This window comes from Lonchura striata, chromosome 18 (genome assembly GCF_050655825.1).
Source record: "Lonchura striata isolate lonStrDom1 chromosome 18, ASM5065582v1, whole genome shotgun sequence".
NCBI lineage: Eukaryota > Metazoa > Chordata > Aves > Passeriformes > Estrildidae > Lonchura > Lonchura striata.
Genome location: NC_140720.1, coordinates 11,935,920 through 11,954,719, shown reverse-complemented (window position 1 = coordinate 11,954,719; position 18,800 = coordinate 11,935,920). Strand labels below are relative to the sequence as shown.

The 18,800-nt window shown below is 50.2% G+C and overlaps 1 protein-coding gene across 2 annotated transcripts in view; it reads right to left on the bottom strand.

The window, feature by feature from the left end:
• The window catches only part of SHISA6 (shisa family member 6), a 133,399-nt gene that overhangs the window by 13,733 nt on the left and 100,866 nt on the right, over window positions 1-18,800 (bottom strand). Inside the window, exon 5 of one of the 2 annotated variants that reach the window (XM_021542398.4) lies at window positions 5,298-5,360. The exons of the other annotated variant lie outside the window; for it this stretch is intronic. Coding sequence (XP_021398073.3) covers window positions 5,298-5,360 — 63 coding nt within the window. The remainder of the gene's footprint in view (window positions 1-5,297; window positions 5,361-18,800) is intronic. 2 annotated transcript variants of the gene reach the window in all.

Genomic DNA, 18,800 nt, shown 5'->3' with positions numbered 1-18,800 from the left:
GCAGATTAGACCTGAAGTCTTCCTGTCACATCTTGCTCTGCCCCTCTTGTCGGGAGACGCTTTCAAAGCGTGTTTACATGAGGCACAAAACCTTTCATGTTCAAGGACGGGAGCAGATGATACCCAGAAAAAAAAAAAAAATGAATCGATGGCAAAGTTTTAAACAAAGCTCAAGTGGCAAAAGGGATGTGCTGCAGATTTGCATTTGAGTCTGCACATATGTTGTGCGAATTCTGCAAGACATTTCAACAGATGCCTTTTAAAACATTCACCCAGAGAAAGCAAACAATGTCACCTAGGAGAAGCTGCTACAACCCAGCCTTCTGCTGCTCAGCTCCAGCTCAGCAGAGCTCCAGCCCTCTGTCAGAGCTCTCCCTGCTCCCCCAGCACTGCCTCCTGCTCAGCCCTTGGAAGGCTCAGAGCAGAGCCTCGCACTCTGACGTTCCCCAGGAGCATCTGCTGACGTTCTGGAGCCTTCTGTGCAGGGCTCAGAGCTCCCAGGCCACCCTGAAGTGACACGCTGTCAGGGCAGGCGAACGAACTGATGTTCTCAGAGCCGAAATTTAGAATGTAAATCTTGAGTGTTTTTTGTGTGTTCACACTTCTGCTTCCTCGTGTTACAAACGCTGTTATTAGCAGTGCTTTGCATTTCTCATGACTAATCTCCAGGAGGTTTCTGCATTTCCAGGTCAGATCCTCTGTGGTGTAAATCAGAGCTCTCCAGCGAGTAGCTGCCCTCGTTTATGTGAGCTGGAGATGGAGGATTTCAAATTGAGCCAGCATTGAAAACCCTGTGTCTGTCAGCATGGCTCTGGGCTGGGTCAGGCAGGGCTCCTGGCTGGGAACTGAGCAGCAGCCTGGGGAGGAAGGTGCAGAGGGGAGGGATGCAGCACACACTGCAGGGGGACAGTGGATGTGACAGTGACACCCCCGAGTGCTGTCAGCCAGGTGTGGGAAGGCCCCTGAGCACACAGAGTTCTCCCCTGAGCACTCAGAATTCTCCCCTGAGCACACAAAGTTCTCCCCATAGCACACAGAATTCTCCCCTGAGCACACAGAATTCTCCCCTGAGCACACAAAGTTCTCCCCTGAGCACACAGAGTTCTGTAGCACGAGTCCATAAGATGAAATATTTAAGGACTGGGTTAAAATCATAAATATCCTGGTTGGCAATATTATATTGGTCAATAAATCCTTAAAAGGTCTTGTAACTGAGGGTCTTGTGACCCTATGAGCCATGTGGTGAAGATGTGAGCAGAACTCACCCTTCCTGCCTAGGTAGAAGATGAGAAGAATAAACCTCTTTGTCAAAAACAACTCAGAATTCCCATCTCAAATTCCTTCCAAAATCCCCCAAATGAATTCTCACCCCTCCTACTGCCATTCCAGCCCTGCACAAGGTCAGGACATCCAGGGTCTGGCTGTTCTGTGTGTTGTATGCTGCACATCTCATTATCTTCTCCTTTTCCCCCATATATTTCTGCTGGGGATAAAGCTAATTTAAACAGTCCTTAATTGTTATGATTTTGTAAACAGTGTCTTAAACACAATAGACACAAAACTCTCAACAAATTGCTGGAGGAGATGTGACAGAATAGGGAATCATTTTCATATCTGCTGGGATTGCCCCAAATTGAAGCTTCTGGTCTGATGTTAGAAAATTGATGCAAGGATTTTTTCAGCAATATATCCCCCAAAGCCCTATTAGTGTGTGGGAAGGAAGATGCCCTGGATTTTTGAAATGAAGAAAAGAGAAAGAAGGAAAAGAAAGGAGAGAAGAGGAAAAAAATAGGGGAAGGGAAGGGAAGGGAAGGGAAGGGAAGGGAAGGGAAGGGAAGGGAAGGGAAGGGAAGGGAAGGGAAGGGAAGGGAAGGGAAGGGAAGGGAAGGGAAGGGAAGGGAAGGGAAGGGAAGGGAAGGGAAGGGAAGGGAAGGGAAGGGAAGGGAAGGGAAGGGAAGGGAAGGGAAGGGAAGGGAAGGGAAGGGAAGGGAAGGGAAGGGAAGGGAAGGGAAGGGAAGGGAAGGGAAGGGAAGGGAAGCCACACTCATACATGAGTACATCTAGAGGAGACTGATAAACTGATAAAAGCCCACACAAATACAGCTATAAAATGAAATTTGCCTCCATCAGAGCAATCCCAGGCATCATCCATGGAAAAACTCTTGGCCAGATTAAAACCCTGAAGTAATTGGCTGCTCATGGTGCTTTACCACGTATTTTTTGAGATGATTGTCAAATGCAATTAACTGACATAAAAGTTGTGATATGTACTTCCTCCTAACCATATTATTTGGAAATGCGCTTGGTATTTATAAAGATGTAAAAAAAAATGTTTATTAGGTGCTCTTTAGGTTAGGATAATTATATATGCACTAAATATAATGAGATGAAACATCAGCAGCAGTAAAAGAATAAAGCAATAATCTGTACAGAAACTGAGCCCAGGCAGTGAATGTGTATTTCTGTTATAGCTGATGCTCAGTTCTCTTTTGTGCCCCCAGCTTGGTTTTTTTCCTTCATATTTTAATGTTTTTATGGAGGAAAATTATTTTATGTGCTTATTTTGTGTGAAGGCTGAATATCTAAGCAAGATAAATTAATGTATCAAAAGATTTAGCTGCATTTCATATGTAAAACTTGGTTGTGCTTAGAGTCTAATACTTGCTCCCTCCCACTCACATTTTACATACAAATCACTACATTTCCTAAAACTGCTGTAGAGTTCTTCATTTGCAGCTCAAATCTGCAGCTGAGGTAGAAATAAAGTCTAGAGTTAAGGAAATCCACGTGAAGATTCAGATTTCAGTAGAATTGGGGTCTAAATTCTGTCGGTGGAAGCAGAATTTCAGCTGAGGTTTCTAAAGGGCTGTAGATGCCTCTGGAATGGGACATTTGGTGTCCTGAGGGGGGGGAATTTGGGGCAGGAATAGTCCAGCAGAAAAAAACCCCAAGGGATTTCTGGCAGATGTGGGATGTTGTGGTTAATGCAGAGCCCTGAACCCCAGCAGAATTGAAATCCTGGGGTTGCAGCCCCTGGGCTGGGAGAGTCACGGAGCTGAGGAGTCCCAGGCTGGGCTGGGCTGGGCTGGACCCTAAAGCTGATCCAGTGCCACCCCTGCCAGGGGCAGGGCTCCTCCCAGGGGCTCCAAGCCCTGTCCAGCCTGGCCTTGGACACTTCCTGTGTGTCCCGGACTGCAAGGTGAGATGTTTTCCATTTCCCATCGCTATGGCATTTGTCTTCTATTAATTGGGCAGTTTTCATAATCTCCTCCACAAACCAATCCTCCCTCAGGGGAGACATCTGCTGATAACGGGCTATTGAATGGCACTGGGAATGATAAGAGCTGTAACATCCCACAGGGAGATGCTCCACCCAGAGGGAGGAGCCAAGCATTCCTACCTGGATATAATCTGGGTTTTTGGGACTCCAGACTCAGCCTTTCCTGCTGGATTTCCAGGAGGACTGCAGCCATTCCAGTTTGGACTGCTACCAACACCATGACCAAAAGAGTGTCAGCTTGTATCCTGACTCTGTCAGTGGTTTTTCTTTTGTATTACTGCACGTATTTTGTTTTCTTTTTCCCTTTTCCTAATAAATTGTATTTCTGACTTGGAGTCTCTCACTGTTTCTGCTTTCAAACCCGACCACTGTGACTCAGCTGCCTGTGGTCACTTGTGATCCCGCTGGGAATTGTCTTCCCCACGATATCCCATTTCCCAGCACTCATTCCAGCCCCCTGTGCCACCTTGCAAGCTCTTCTGATGTCTTACTTGAAAAGTCCAAATGTATTTTCAGACTCACCAAGCAACAGCGCACATGAATGTAAGGAACAAAAGCAGCCACGGCCATCTGGATAACTCAGGGGAAAGATGTACCTCTGAATCACACCCTCATTTGTAGTCAGCTCATCCCAGTCCCTCGGAACAACCAAATTATTAAAACACAGGAAGCACAAGGAATCCAAGACCGTGAGTGAATCTGCCTTCGGTTTTTTGTCTCTTAAGTAAAAAAAAAAAAACAAAAATAAAGGCAAAGCATCTGTTAGGAGCAGAGGGAAGTTGAATTGTTTTGTCACATTCCCTGGAGTTTGTGGATGCAGTGGGACCCTGGTGCTGGAGCTTCATTAAAGCTCCTGGGCAGACACAGGTCAAGGGCAGCTCAGAACCCAGCAGGGGCTGGATTTTAAGAATGACTACCAAGACCAAAGAGAAGACAACACAATTTCAATCCTATTTCTCCATTTTCTTCTTTTTTTTTCCTCTGGAAAGTAAAAAAATAAACAGAATAAATAGTCAGGAACATTGGAGGCTGTCAGTTCAGGCTCAATAAATACTGCTGTGGCACTGATGAGTTTAAAGCTGACACTCTTCCTCCTGGAGTGTTTGGAAGACAGAAAATGAAGTCCTAATAACACAGGCTTACCATGGAAGCAATTTGCAGGCTGAAGAGATGCCTGCCTCCTCTGGGAAGCAGAAACCCCCAAGGTTTTGGGTGATCTTTCCAAGGACAAGTGTTCTCCCACCCTCCTTAGCAGCAGGGAGATTTCTGCACGTGAACACCACTTGCAAGAAATCGGCTCCAGAATAGTCAGGATGAGGTTTCAGAATTCAGAACAAACGCCAGGACATAAAGAGTAACAACTACAGAGATGCAGAGCTGCCAGAAGTGATAGAGATGAGACTCCCAGCAGGAGGAATGGATCACATTCCCAAGGCAAAGGGGGCAGGGAGGGACACGGACAGGACCCAGATGAGGCAGCAGCAGAAGAGGGGGGAGCAGAGGGGACCTGAGGGATCAGTCAGAGGTTGGTCTGGTTGCACAGAGACTGAGGAACAGGGCTTTAGAGTGGCCTGGGGCTGGATGGAGCCAGGGTTTGGCTGGCTCCAAGGGAGGGGGACCCAGCCCAGGCTCCACTGCTGCTCAGGGAAACCCAGAGCAGGGGACAGAAGGGCTGGGGGACAAGGCTGAGCAGAGAGAGGCAGCTTCTGGCCATGGAGGAAGCAAGGAAACATCTCCAGGCTGGGACGAGGTGGAGGAAACCAAGTGGGAAACAAAGGAGTATCTTGGAATTAGACACAAGGCTGATCAGCACAGTTAGGAAAGACTGGGCCATATTTCCCTGTGCACACTGCTGGAAATATGGTCCTGTGTTTAATGTCAGTGGGAGCCATCAGCCATGCAGCACTGCCAGAGGAATATTTCCATTCACATTAAACACACTTTGGTGCCAGTAAAGGTTACTGGCTGGCAGAGGAAAGTTACAACGTGTGTAATTTTGCTCTTTGCTTTCTCTTACCATGTGTAGGTGTCTGGTTGTCACCGTTTAGTATCAGGTGATTATAATTTTGTTCTTGGTCATCTGAAATTCACAGAAAAAAAAAAAAATCCCTTTAAGAACCAGCTTAGCATCGCCACTGATCTGCAGATGATAATTACAGCTCACAGTATCACAGGAAATCTCAGCATGATTAAAGAAAGGAGAAGGAAATGCTTAAGAAAGCAGAAGATTCTGTTATGCAGTTCACTTAAAATTCCAGTTGCAAGGAGAACATGATAATGGGAATCTGCTCCCCTTCTGCTGAGCCTGCAAATGAGGGCTCTCTGCAAAGGTGAGAAACACACCCAGACAGGAGCACCCCCGCTGCACCCACAGGGTGGCTGCTCCTGGAGGCCCCTTCCCACTGCTCCAGCTCCACCAGGGCTTTGGAGGTGCTCAGGATGTGAGCCTCAAGCAGCAAGCCCAGGCTGTCCTTCTGTGAGCACCAGCACAGCCACCAGGTCCTGTGTGAGCACAGAGAGGAGTCAGGAGCCAGAGGTGAGGAGCCAGAGGTGAGGAGTCACACCTGAGCTCTGATCCCTGCCCAGGAATGGGAATCCACGCAGGGGAACCATCCAGAGCAGAACCGGGGCTGGGAGCTGCCCTGGGGCAGAGAGCAGCTCTGTCTCCTGCTCACTGCCATGCAATCTCCAGATAAGGAATTCCTGATAAGGAGCCGAGCTCCTGCTCCAGACCTTCCCCCCTGATGGAGCTGCAGCAGTGCAGGATGAGAGCAGATCTCTTGGGATCCTTCCTGTCCTGCCCTGCTGCTGCAGGGGCTTACTGCAGGGGCTGCTCTGCTATTCCCAAACCTTTCATGGATATCTCCTTTCCCCCAGAAGTTCTGTGTCACTGATCCTCCTTCCTTTTCAGACCAATTCCTCCTTTCCTGTTTTGCCAACCTCCTTTATTTCTGCCCAGCCCTGTATGACCAGAGTTGCTGTGTGCTCCTTTATCCTTGGTGCTGGCACCATTCCTTTGCTGCTTCCCTGTAAAACCTGCTTTTTCCTGGGTCCCTGCAGCCCCCCCTGCTCCCACTGCTCCAGACCCTCCTCAGCTCTGGGATGTGTTTGTGAGACAGCCCTAACCAGGACAGAGCAGAACGTCTGCATTGTCCCCACTCAGCTTCTCTTCTTCACACAAACAGGTGATATTTTTCTTTTCCTGGTTCCTGTAAAGTCTGTGATCCTTCATGGTTCCTTGTTGCTTTTCCAAGGAACTCTCCAATTGTTCTCTAACACAGAAAAGGCTTTTTAGCATTCCTGCTTCAGCCCGGGGCATCTCATTTTTCTCCATTTAATCAATTTATTTTCAGGCTATTTATCCAATTTGTCAAGAACATTTTAAATTCTAATCCTGTTCTCTAATAGACTTACAGTCATCCAAGGTTCATATCACCTGCAAATTTAATAAGTAAATTCCTTTTCCACCAGGAACAAAGAGACCAAATCCAGAACCACACCAGGCCATCCTTCCTCTGATATTTGGTCCCTGCATGGTCACTCAGCCCTCGTGGCCTCCACCCCAGACAGGTTCATTAACAACCTGCTTCTCTAATTAATCCCACATTGCTTTGCTAGAAACTGCTGCAATATGAGTTATTCCTCCCTGGCCATAAAACACAGGGGCACTTATTCCCACTACCTCACTCCTGGGGGAAACTGGCTTTTCACTGAGGACAGGTGCACCTGAATGGGAACCATCATCTTCTGATTAACTTCTCATTTCACCTCAAATTCCTTTCCTTTCCTTTCCTTTCCTTTCCTTTCCTTTCCTTTCCTTTCCTTTCCTTTCCTTTCCTTTCCTTTCCTTTCCTTTCCTTTCCTTTCCTTTCCTTTCCTTTCCTTTCCTTTCCTTTCCTTTCCTTTCCTTTCCTTTCCTTTCCTTTCCTTTCCTTTCCTTTCCTTTCCTTTCATTTCCTATTCCTATTCCTATTCCTATTCCTATTCCTATTCCTATTCCTATTCCTATTCCTATTCCTATTCCTATTCCTATTCCTATTCCTATTCCTATTCCATTCCTTTCCTTTTTATTTCCTCTCCAAAACCTCAGGTGTTTTGAGGCTATTGCTTCAGCAATCCTCCAGCCCCGTCAGAACCTGAATTATTGGCATTTTGATATGGCTGAGCTAATCAAGCATCTGAATGCAGCGCTGGGCTTCATTTACCACTTCTGCAGCCTTTTGTAAACACTTTCTAAGCAATAAAATACTTTAAAATGATGGCTGAGCCCTCCTACACCTCTTCAGGTTTGACAAGATAATGCTGTTAATTGTGAAGTGCCAGTTAGGCGGGAGCTTATCTATTGTTGAGATAAGGATCTGAGTTCAAAGCTATTTACCAGGAAACTCCATTAGGGGAAGAAAGGAGCCACAGGGCTCTGAATTGCCAGGCCACAATAGGAAATTTCTGAGCGCAGCGGAGGAGCGATCAGATAAAACAAGCAGCAGAAAGAGTGAGATGTTTCACTGGAAAAAAGGGAGCCGTGCTCCCACTCCTTTGCAAACACGTGCACAGGAGGCACCTTCCTTTTCATTTACAATTTATTGTTTTATTTCTTTGATTAAACTGCCTCTAGCCACAAGTGTTTTCACTTTTAGCCTTCCAGTTCTCCCCTGCATCCCAGGGGCTGATCCTCCCGGCCGGGGTTAAACCACAATCACCGCCTGAATTATCGGCACCGAGGTGCAAAACCCTGGGTACTCCTAAAGAAACTCTAAACAGCCCCCGAAGAGTTCCCATCCTAGGAAATCCTCCTTTTTTCACCGATTTAACCTTTCCTTTGGTACTTGGTTTTAGACGTCCCCAGAGCCTATTTTTTTTTCTCTCAGATTCAGGGATTTCATATGGGAATATTACTAATAAAAACTTGATTTATTGTGTTCTGTAATGGAAAAAAATAAATAGAGTGTCAGAATATGAAAAGAAAAAACTGCATTTTCCAGCCTGTCTTTCCTAATAAAATACTTTCTGAAATCTGCAAAGCAAGGATATTGTCAATATATGCCAGCTGTATTACAGATCCACCTGTAACTGTAATACAGTTATACGATCATTCTGACAGTCATGCTGTACTTTGCATTCGTTTTAGAGAATTGATTAAAGTATTTGGAGCTGCTCTGAAACCTGTGGAAACAGGAGGAAAGAAATGAGCTAAAGAGGAGCCACCAGGCTGTGGAGGGACCCGGGGCAGGGGCGCAATCCTCGTTGCTGAAGGGATTTAAAAGATGGGTAAATGTGGCATTCGGGGCACGAGTGAGTGACTGGACACTTGGAAGATTTTCCCACCTAAATGATTCCATGAAAAACAATTCTTTGCCTTCTGCCCCTCTGCTCTTGTCACCAAAAGTGCTGAGATTTCAGAGCAGGGTGGAAGCAGCAGCTGGTGACAAGAAACCTCCCTGATACCAGCACTGAGGAAGAGAAAATCCCTGTCCAGGGCTGATCCTCCCCAGCACTCGAGGCTTGAGGAACCGAGGGGACTGCAGGGTCCCAAGGCAGGAGAAAAGCAGCCCAAAAACTGCTGAGGAGAAGGGAAACACTTCCAGCACAGAGCTCCTCCTTCATCACCCTCCGGCATTTTCTGGTCACTATTTGTATTCCAGAGGGGAAGCCCTGAGCAAATGTCCTTCAGCTGCTCCATGGGCAGGCAGGGCTGGCAAGGGGAGCAGCTTGTTCCAACCCTTTTCCAGGGATTTTGGGCAGCCCAGGAATGGGGGAACAAGCCCCAAACCCCTCCTGAGCCGGGTCTGCCCAGGCAGGGCTCAGAGGGGATGAGCACAGGAATATTTAACCTAATTGATGATGAAACCAGCTGCCTGTTGTGCACACGAGCCAATAGCTAATTCCTCTAGCCCCCTGTGCTGTGAAAATCCTGCTTGCAGGGTGTTTCTGCACCTGCCTGGCTGCACCAAGCACGCTGACCCCCGAAAATGTTCTGTGGCAAGGGGCAAACGAGACAAACCCAGAGTTAAGGTGCTGGCAGAGTCAGCACACCAGTCATTCGAGGGGCTGGAAATGCCAAATGAAAGGTTGTCCCCCAAACCCTCCATTTATATCCATTCTGTCAGGTTTTTGTTCTACCATTCCAACCTATTTTTCAACAGTAATCCTGTGATTCATTCATTGAACAGGATGCTCGGGGAATAAGGCAGCTATTCAGGAGTTATTTTAATCCTCATTAAGCGGTGAATGGCCCTGTTCTTCAGTATCCCACGCCATCCAAATCCTGCACCGATCACAGAACTGGTATTTTCCACATCGGCTTTTCCTCCTCGCCCGTCCCGGCCTCACAAAGAGCATCCCAAAGAGCATCCCAAAGAGCATCCCAAAGAGCATCCCAAAGAGCAGCCCAAAGAGCATCCCAAAGAGCAGCCCAAAGAGCATCCCGGGCAGGCACAGCTCCTACCTGAGCCAGGAGCGGTGTGCTCACACCTGCCAGCCTGTGTTCCTGCGCAGGAGCAGCCCTGGAAAACCTGGGGCAGGTTTTTTCCTATCACACGGGGGATTTTTTAATAGGATTTCGCAAGCACAAATTGGCTGCTAATTAATCACGGCCGGGTTGAGGGGGAGGAAAGGCAGCTGGAACCGCTCCTGGTGTCCCTGGGGGGAGATGATGGAGACAGGTGGGATCACAACGGGAGGAAGGGGATTGGAAATGCTCAACCCCAGGTTTGTCACTCTCCGGCCCATCCAGGTGGAGAGGACACAACCTGCAGGAGCAGGGATTTCACCTGCAGGAGCAAGGATTTCACCTGCAGGAGCAGGGATTTCACCTGCAGGACACCCAGCGAGCACCTGCAGGCTGAGCGTGTGAGTGTGTTCACTGTGTGAGTGAATATTGCACTGCAAGGCTTCAGCTCAGCCTTTTGCTGCCTTTTGACCCCTCGTTTCTCCAGCTTGGGCTGTGTTTATTCCTTATTTTAAGGCTATGTGAGATGAAGGATTAAATGAAATCTAAGAAATCGAGCAGGAGGTGAATCATAGAATCACAGAATGTCCTGAGCTGGAGGGACCCCCAGGATCATCAAATCCAGCTCATGGCCATGCCCAGACCCCCAGGATCATCAAATCCAGCCCTTGGCCATGCCCAGACCCCAACAATCCCACCCTGAGCATCCCTGGCTGTCCAAACTCTCCTGGAACTTTGGCTGTGCCCATTCCCTTGGGAGCCTGGGCAGTGCCAGCACCCTCTGGGGTAAAACCTTTCCCAAAATCCACCCTGCCCCTGTCCTGACACACTCCACAATGTGCAGCTGCATGTGGAAAACACGCGGCTGCAACGGGCACTGAAGTTCTGGAGTTATGGCTGAGAAAAAGAAAGAAAAAAAATGAAAAAAAATCAGCAAGGCTCACCGAGCTGTGATGTGGAAAATAATCCTTCTGCCTGAAATATCTGAGTGAAAACAGGAGCGTGAGCAGGATGTTCTCGTACAACGGGGCTTGGGTTGGCTCACAAAAATCTGTCTCCTGCACACAAATCACACACTCATTCACAGGATTCTCCTCCTCCCACACAGCCCTGCTCTCCACGCTGGAACGTGCAGAGCAGGCCCACTCACGAGCTCCCCACACACAACATGTGAACATGTCACTCACGAGCTTCCCAACATGTGAACATATCACTCACGAGCTCCCCACACACAACATGTGAACATGTCACTCACGAGCTTCCCAACATGTGAACATATCACTCACGAGCTCCCCACACACAACATGTGAACATATCATTCACGAGCTCCCCAACATGTGAACATATCACTCACAAGCTCCACACACATGTGAACATATCACTCACAAGCTCCCCACACAACATGTGAACATGCTGCCCTTTCCCACACGTTCCAGAATAAATCAGGAGAGAAAAGCGGAGGGAGGAATAGAAGAAATCCAACCAAGAGAAAGAACCAGAATTTCCTGTCAGGGAGAGAAAGTTCTGCAGAGCCCAGGGCACAACCCTGGGGTGCCTGGGAACTTCTCACTGCCTTGGAAACACCAACTGGATAAATGTGGCCCAAAACCCAGCAGAATGCAGGGCTAACATCAGCCAGCAGAGCAGCACAGCAGCTGGGGCAGCAGCAACCTTTGGAAACGGGTCCAGAACGGGGAAAAATGGGGGGAACATATGGTCAGGAGAGAACAAAACGTGTCCTTTAAAGGGCATTGCTGGAGATGGAGCCGATCTGAGAAGGTATAAATAGTCTGGGTGTCTAAAGCAGGATTAGTGAAAGGCAATCTTTGGTGGAACACAGCCAGCTCTTGCACATTCCGGGTGCTGAGATAATTATGCAAATACCTCTGGAAGTAACACACGGTCCCTTCTGACCCCATGGTGCTGGCAGAAAGGAGAAGGGGAGGGAACACCAAGTCCTGCGCTGGTTTTCCCCTCTCCCACCAAGTATAAAGAGAAAAAGCTGAGGATGGAATCCCTGTGAGAAGGGTTCTCCAGAGAGTCCAGGGGTTCTGGACCTCAAATCCACGTGGAGAGCAGAAATCCAGCCCTGCTTTCCTCAGGAAGCACCAGAGCCTGGCTGTCCCATCCTCCTCTTCAGAGTGAAGAGCAGCAGGAGTCAGCAGGGAGCTAAACCCCTTGCCTCCAAGCATCATCACAGGAAAAATATTTTTTTTTTTTCCCAAAAGGCTTTGGATCAGTCCCTGTCCTCCTCCAGGTGCTTGCAGGATTCTGCAGAGCCTGGAGAGGAGGGTGCTGGCTCCCAGCTTGCCCAGAGCCCAACAGGGCTGAGAACTCTGTGCTGTTATGAGCAACACCACGATGCAGATGAATAGCCTGAGGTCCTTAACTGGTTTTAAATCACTCTAAAGCCATAGAAATTCACTTGCTCCTCATCCATCACCAAGGCATGGGCAGCCTGGAGGTGTCTGGGCACAGGAGGAAAGACTTTCTCTTTATGTGACACAGCAGCGAGTGGCTGCGAGGGGCCAGGATGAGGATGGGAGGGTTTGAAATTCATTGCACCCTTGTGCTGCTTGCTGGAGATTTGTTTTCATTGATGGAGGCTCCTCTGCATGCCTGTCAACTGCTAAACGTGGCTCTGGGCCAGTGCTTTCGGGACAATTAGGATGCTGATGCCATCTAACACTGATCCGAGTCTTATCTTTAAGCAGATGAAGAAGTCACGGGCACTAATCAAGCCCTTAAAATGAGCCATGGCCACAAGTGCTTGATTGAGGCACAAAGGAAGCGACTCCCTGTTAGGGAGGGAGGGAGAGCTCCATTTAAACCCTAATCCTATCAGCAATTTAGCAGATAGTTAACTTTAAGCATCTGCTGAAGTCACGTTAAAGAGGGGCTTTGAAAATAGCGATTCTATAAACGAAGTGTGCGTGACAGCGTCAAAATCTTGTTTTTTACTAAGAATTCCCTGCTCTCTTCTCCGAAGTGTGAAATAGGTTATAGAGAGTAGTGTAGGATGTCACTTGGGTGAGAAATTTGGGGTTTAGGATTTTTAGTATGCTGTAGATGGGTTCAAATGGATGGTAAAGGACATCCCTTTTTCTTCACTTCTTAATTAGGTAGTTTAGTTTTTGATTAGGCTTAAAAGGCATTGTAACGCGAGGTTGTTGGCCATTTTTGTGCTGTTTTCCTGCATGCAAGGTCTGGTGCAGACAGCGTGCTGAAGTTTTGATAAGATAACAATAAACAGAAGCTGAAGACCAAAAAACGCCAATGCATCTCTGGTTCCTGACACAGAACTGCTCCAGGAAAGCTGCCTTGATTCCAGTTCCCCAGATCTTGTCTGGGAGGGTGTCAGAGTCCAGGACATCCCTCGAGACCCTGCCAGGGGCTCAGAGACCTTGGCACCAAGTCACAAACACCTGTGGATTCCATTTTAGCCCGTGGAAAAAGCTTCAAACTCTGTGTGAGGAATTACAAACCACAAGGGTTTGAGCAGTGTGGTAGCTGAGTTAACACAGGGTGAAAAAGTGGAATTTTGGGGTTTTGAGAATGGGGTTTGAGGGGACAAGATGGATTTGGGCGTGTCCTGATCTTCTCCTTCTCCTTGCCCTCCATGTCTTGCTGTGCTGGTGACACTTTTCTGTTGGTTTAAGGCACAGACACACTGTCCAACAGAAATGACAGATATTGGCACGTTATTGTAAATAAAGTACAGGTAATTTTGAGTATATAATGTAAGCTCCACTTGAGGCAAGAGGCAGAAGTCATGGCTGAGCTGCTGGCCAGAGCTCAGCAGGGCAGAGAGAGAATGTTCTGGAGAAGGGAAAATAACCAGCCTTGAGAAGCTGATCCTGCTCATTCAGACTCCTCCTTTGGCTGCAGGGCTGGAAATGAGGATTTTACACTCCTGGGGTCACCCTGACACCCAGACCCCGAGAGGAGGAGGGATCCCCTGCCAGGGGAGCCCCCAGGGAGTGGCCCAAGGTGGGGCCAGCAAAGCCATGGATGAGCATGGCCTGGATGCCCTGGGTGTCCTGGGTGCCTTGGGTGTCCTGGATGCCCTGGGTTCCCTGGGTGCCCTGGGTGCCCTGGGTTCCCTGGGTGCCCTGGGTTCCCTGGATGCCCTGGGTGCCCTGGGTGCCCTGGGTGCCCTGGGTGCCCAGCTGTCCTGTTCTGGGGATGAAGCCGTTCATCATCACGGTGTGGCAGAGGCCGTGTGCCAGCAGAGGGGTGGTGGGCCAGGGGGGCTCTCCCTGGCAGGAGAGCTGGTTCTCCCTGGGCTGGATGCTGGCAGGCACTGCTGGCTCCCTTCCCCTCCCCAGCTCCATCTCCAGCTCCTCCACCCTGAGCCAGGCCGTGGGGAGCTGAGCTAAACTGGGGCACTGTGCAGCCGAAGCTCTCCCCACCGCCGATCCTTCCCACATTTTGGCTGCCACAGCCTGCTCCAGCCTGCTGCCAAGGGGCTGCAAGGCACTGCTGAGGCTGCACGTGCTGCTGAAGCACTGACAGCCCCCAGGCTCTGGAAAATGAGGCTGCACAGATGGCTGGGAGCTGAAATCAGCTCACCAGAGCTCAGCAGATACTCCTGGTGTCATTTGCTCTCATAAAAACCATATTTCAGCTGCGCTGTTTGGTGGCTCCTGCGCCGGGCTCTCCACACAGCAGGTGGTTGGTTTGTGGTGGAAAACCATCCCAGTTTGTGGTGCAAAACCATCCCAGTCCAGCTGCAGAGCAGAGCCCTGCCAGACTCCACAGCTCCAGGTGTGGTCTGGGCACAAAAACCCTCCCAAGGATCACATGGCAGTGAACACTGGGATAGAAGTGTAAAATCAGCATAAAACCAGGAGCTGCCCCAGATCTGGGCCAACATCTGTGGCAGGGAGAGGATCTGGGCTCTTTGAGCTGCTCCCCATCTGCTCAGTGGTTCCTGTGCTCAGATTTGGGGCAGGTTTCAGCTGAGAGCATCTCCTGTGCAAGCCATGGACCCCAGAGCTTCCTGGAGCTTCCCAGGAACACCCCAGTGAATCCCAGAGCTCCACAGGAGCTCCCCATGCTTCCCAGAGCCTCCCAGAGCTTCCCAGAAATATCTCACTGCTTCCCAGGAACACCACAGCGATTCCCAGGAATACCACAGTGATTCCCAGGAACACCACAGTGATTCCCAGAGCTTCCTACCACTTCTCAGAATTACCACACTGATTTCCAGGGGCTCCCCATGCTTCCCAGGAGCACCCCACTGCTTCCCAGGAGCACCCCACTGCTTCCCAGAGCTCCACAATGCTTCCCAGAGCCCTGCCCAGCACATTCCAGTTTTCTACTTTGAGGAGGAGAAGCCCTGTTGGATAAAAGCAGGCAGGAATAAATGCAGCAGGGCTCCCTGAGCTCTGCCGTGCCAGCTCTGTGGCACCCCCTGTCAGGATTGTTCACTGACCAAAACGTGAGGAGAGCTTACAACACCCTGTGTGGGGTTCAGAGTGATGCACCAGTGCAGAACAGGATCTGAAAAATGTCAATCCTAATGCATCCCTGTCACCTTGCCAACCTCTGTGCCAGCAGCAGGTCCTGGTGGCCCTCTGCAGCCCAGCCCAGAGCAGCAGGGATAGTGTCACTGGGACACCATCCCTGGTTTGTGTTTTGTGGGATGGTGTCCCAGTGCCCAGTTCAGGTCACTCCTGTCCTGGTGTGACCCACGGCAGCAGGGATGCTGTCCCCATGCCCAGCCCAGCCCACAGCAGCAGGGATGCTGTCCCCATGCCCAGCTCAGCTCATTCCTGTCCTGCTGACCCAGTCCAGTGTGGTGCCAAAGCCCTGGTGCAGGCACCAGCTCCAAAAGCTTGGCCAGCACCTCCAGCGTGATCCTGCCCATTAACTCTGCATAAACAAACAATCGTTTATAACGTCAGGGAAAATAACCTCACCCGTAATCACTGATTAGAGATGTTTGCTTATGGCTGGGTATTTATAGCCTGCAAGAGGTAAATGTCACCCTCATTGCCTGCGTTCATGGCAGATATTGTTTAATTAGCAGCCTCTGGAACGGGAGATGAGTTCTGCCTCCTCTGCCCTTCCCTCCGCTCTCCCTGCCCTGTGCAGGGCTGGGATCTCCTTGAGGAGCTGGAGCCTGCCCACAGTCCCTGACAGATCTTGGGGCTGTTCTGGGCTGCCACATCCAGAGGCTGGAGAGGGGCCGGGAGCACCAATGCTGGGAGAACCCCCGAGGGAGCTGGGGGGGCTCAGTCTGGGGAAAAGGAGACTCAGGGGTGAGCCCAGCGCTCCCCACAGCTCCTGAGAGCTCCTGTGCCCAGCTGGGGCTGGGCTCTGTCCCCAGGAGCTGACAGAACAGAGCACACAGCCTCCAGCTGTGCCCAGGGAAATCCAGGTTGGATATCAGGAAAAAGTTTTCACAGAAAGGTGATAAAGTTCTGGAATGGCTGCTGGGGAGGTGGGGGAGTCCCCATCCCTGGGTGTGTTTGACAGAGCCTGGATGTGGCACTGGGTGCCAGGGTTTGGATGAGGTGTTGGGGGTGGGCTGGACTTGATGGTCTTGGAGGTCTCTTCCAACCCAGTGATCCTGTGATTCTGGGATTCTGTGAATTCTGGGATTCTGGGGTTCTGTGATTCTGTGATTCTGGGATTCTGTGAATTCTGGGATTCTGGGATTCTGGGATTCTGTGATTCTGGGATTCTGTGAATTCTGTGAGTTCTGTGCCCTGTCCCAGGACGTGTCTCACAGAACAGCCACGTCCATCCCTCACTCTGTGCTGTGATTTGTGCTGCATCTCCTGAGCCCTGTGCTGAAACCCTCCATCTGCTCAGCCACAGCACTCCCACAGCCTTGTCCTTCCCAAGGCAGGCAAGAGGGTGGAGGGGGCAGAAAGAACAGTAGGTTCATACTGATAAAAACCTCTCAAGCTTCCCAAATTCCAAATCAAGATTCCCAAATCTGTGCTGGACTTACAGGGAGGTCGTTCCTTAAGAAAGTCCAGCCTAAAATATCTGAGATTAGTGGTGAGAGCAGACCAGAGAGGAGAATGAGCTGGAGGAACCCCTGCTCCCAGCAGAGCAGGTACCAGCTGTGCTCTGCAGCCCCAGGTCAGTGAGGGACTGAGGGAGCCTGGCTTAAAGCCAGAGCCAAAATCACAGGTACTGAGCTCCTCACACACCCCGAGTGTGGCAGGAGCCACAGGGGAGGGCTGAAGGACCACTGAAGTCCAGGGTGGTCTCAGTTTGATCTCTGCTCTCCTCCTGGGTGGGATCAGCAGTGAGCAGGAGATGCTGAGGAGCCTTTTTCCCAGCATCCCAGACTTGCTGCCCTCGATGTTTGCTGAAGACACTCAGAGGCACTCAAATCCCCCAGCAGCCTGTGATTATCTCATCTCTGCAGACAGGGAGTTTGTACATGCTCTGACAAAGCAAACACGGCAGCAGCAATCTGTCAGGAGCAGTCTGCCTCACCCTGCGTGGCAGGGCTCTCCTGGTGCTCCTGGGAGGGGTTCAACAAAGCACCAAGGACCCAGGAGCTGCTGAAACCCCTCTGCTCTGCCTCGGGCTCCTGCAGCAGCCAAACACGCTGTGCCCACGCTGCTCCTGCCAAGCCAGGCGTGTCCTCCCAAAATCTGGGAGGTTGGGCAGAACCTGCAGAGCCCGGGAGGCCCCAGGGTGGGACAGAGACAAACGAGAGGTTCATGGATTCTGTCACAGCAGGGCAAGAGTGAGCTGAGCTGGGCATGGGGACAGCATCCCACAAAACACAAAACAGGGATGGTGGCACTGGGACAGTATCCCTGCTGCTCTGGGTCACTGGGACACCATCCCACAAAACACAAAACAGGGATGGTGTCCCAGTGACACCATCCCTGCTGCTCTGGGCTGGGCTGGGTCACACCAGGACCTGCTGCTGGCACAGAGGTTGGCAAGGTGAGAGGGATGCATTAAAATTTGCATTTTTCAGATCCTGTTCTGCACTGGTGCATCGCTTTGAGCCCCACACAGGGTGTTGTAAGCTCTCCTCATGTTTTGGTCAGTGAACAATCCTGACAAGCATGAGATCCAAGGGCAACCTCTGCCTGAGGCCCCAAAAAGTATAAACAAAAGTGAACTGGGGGGAGAAAATCAGGGGAACTTCATTACCTGAAGCTGTAATGGAGCAATTAACTCCTGATTGCAAATAGACCAAACTTATATCTGTCTGAAAACTCATAACCATCCTCCATTTTGGGTGTAACCCCCTAGGGAGGCTTTTGTCTGCCCTTAATGTACCTGAAGGCCCTTCATTAAATACACCCACTTGTATTTTTTTAACTTTCTCTGGTCTCTGTTTCTAAGCCAGCCTGATCCCGGGCATCAGGAGCACACCTGTGCAGGGGAAGAGGCAAAGAACCAGAGGTTGCAGCTCAAAATGATGCCTTCAGTCTGAGCTTTTACATTTCCCAGGCTCTGAGCTGCACACAAAGTGCCAGCAGCTCTCCTCACAGCTCAGGCACACACAACAATCCTTTTCCAGCCCCACAACCAAGGACAGCTGCAGCTCCAGCCCCAAAAAGTGCAACCAGCAGGAATGGAGGAGAGCAGCCTGGGAGGGTGGGACTGCAGCACCTGCAGCTGGAATTGGGCACTGAACCCTGTGTGGGAATGGCCCAGAACTCATCAAAGTGGGACAACTCCTGCCTCTGAGCCCACCTTGGGCCCACCTTGGGTGCAGCCCTGGCTGGGCTCTTGTGCTGCCCGAGGTGTGTCCTTTGAGGCCTTTTGATAAATCCCTGTTTATTCTTTCCCCCTGCCCAGCCTCTGCTCCTGGCAGCCTCTCCAGGCAGCAGGAACCACAGGGAGCCCTCGAGTGCTCTGGCCCTGAGCACAGGATCCACTTCTCTCTCTTTCCGAGTGCATTTTGGTGTCTCCTGCCAGACAACAGTTGCCTTGTGTGTTTTCAGCATCCTCTATTAACTGCCATCACATTTTATCACTCCTCTGGCAATATCCAGCAACACCTCTATAATTTATTGTCATTAGTTTTATTCACAGCCGTCACAGAGGTCACAGCATGGGGGGAGAAGAGAACTTCATCCA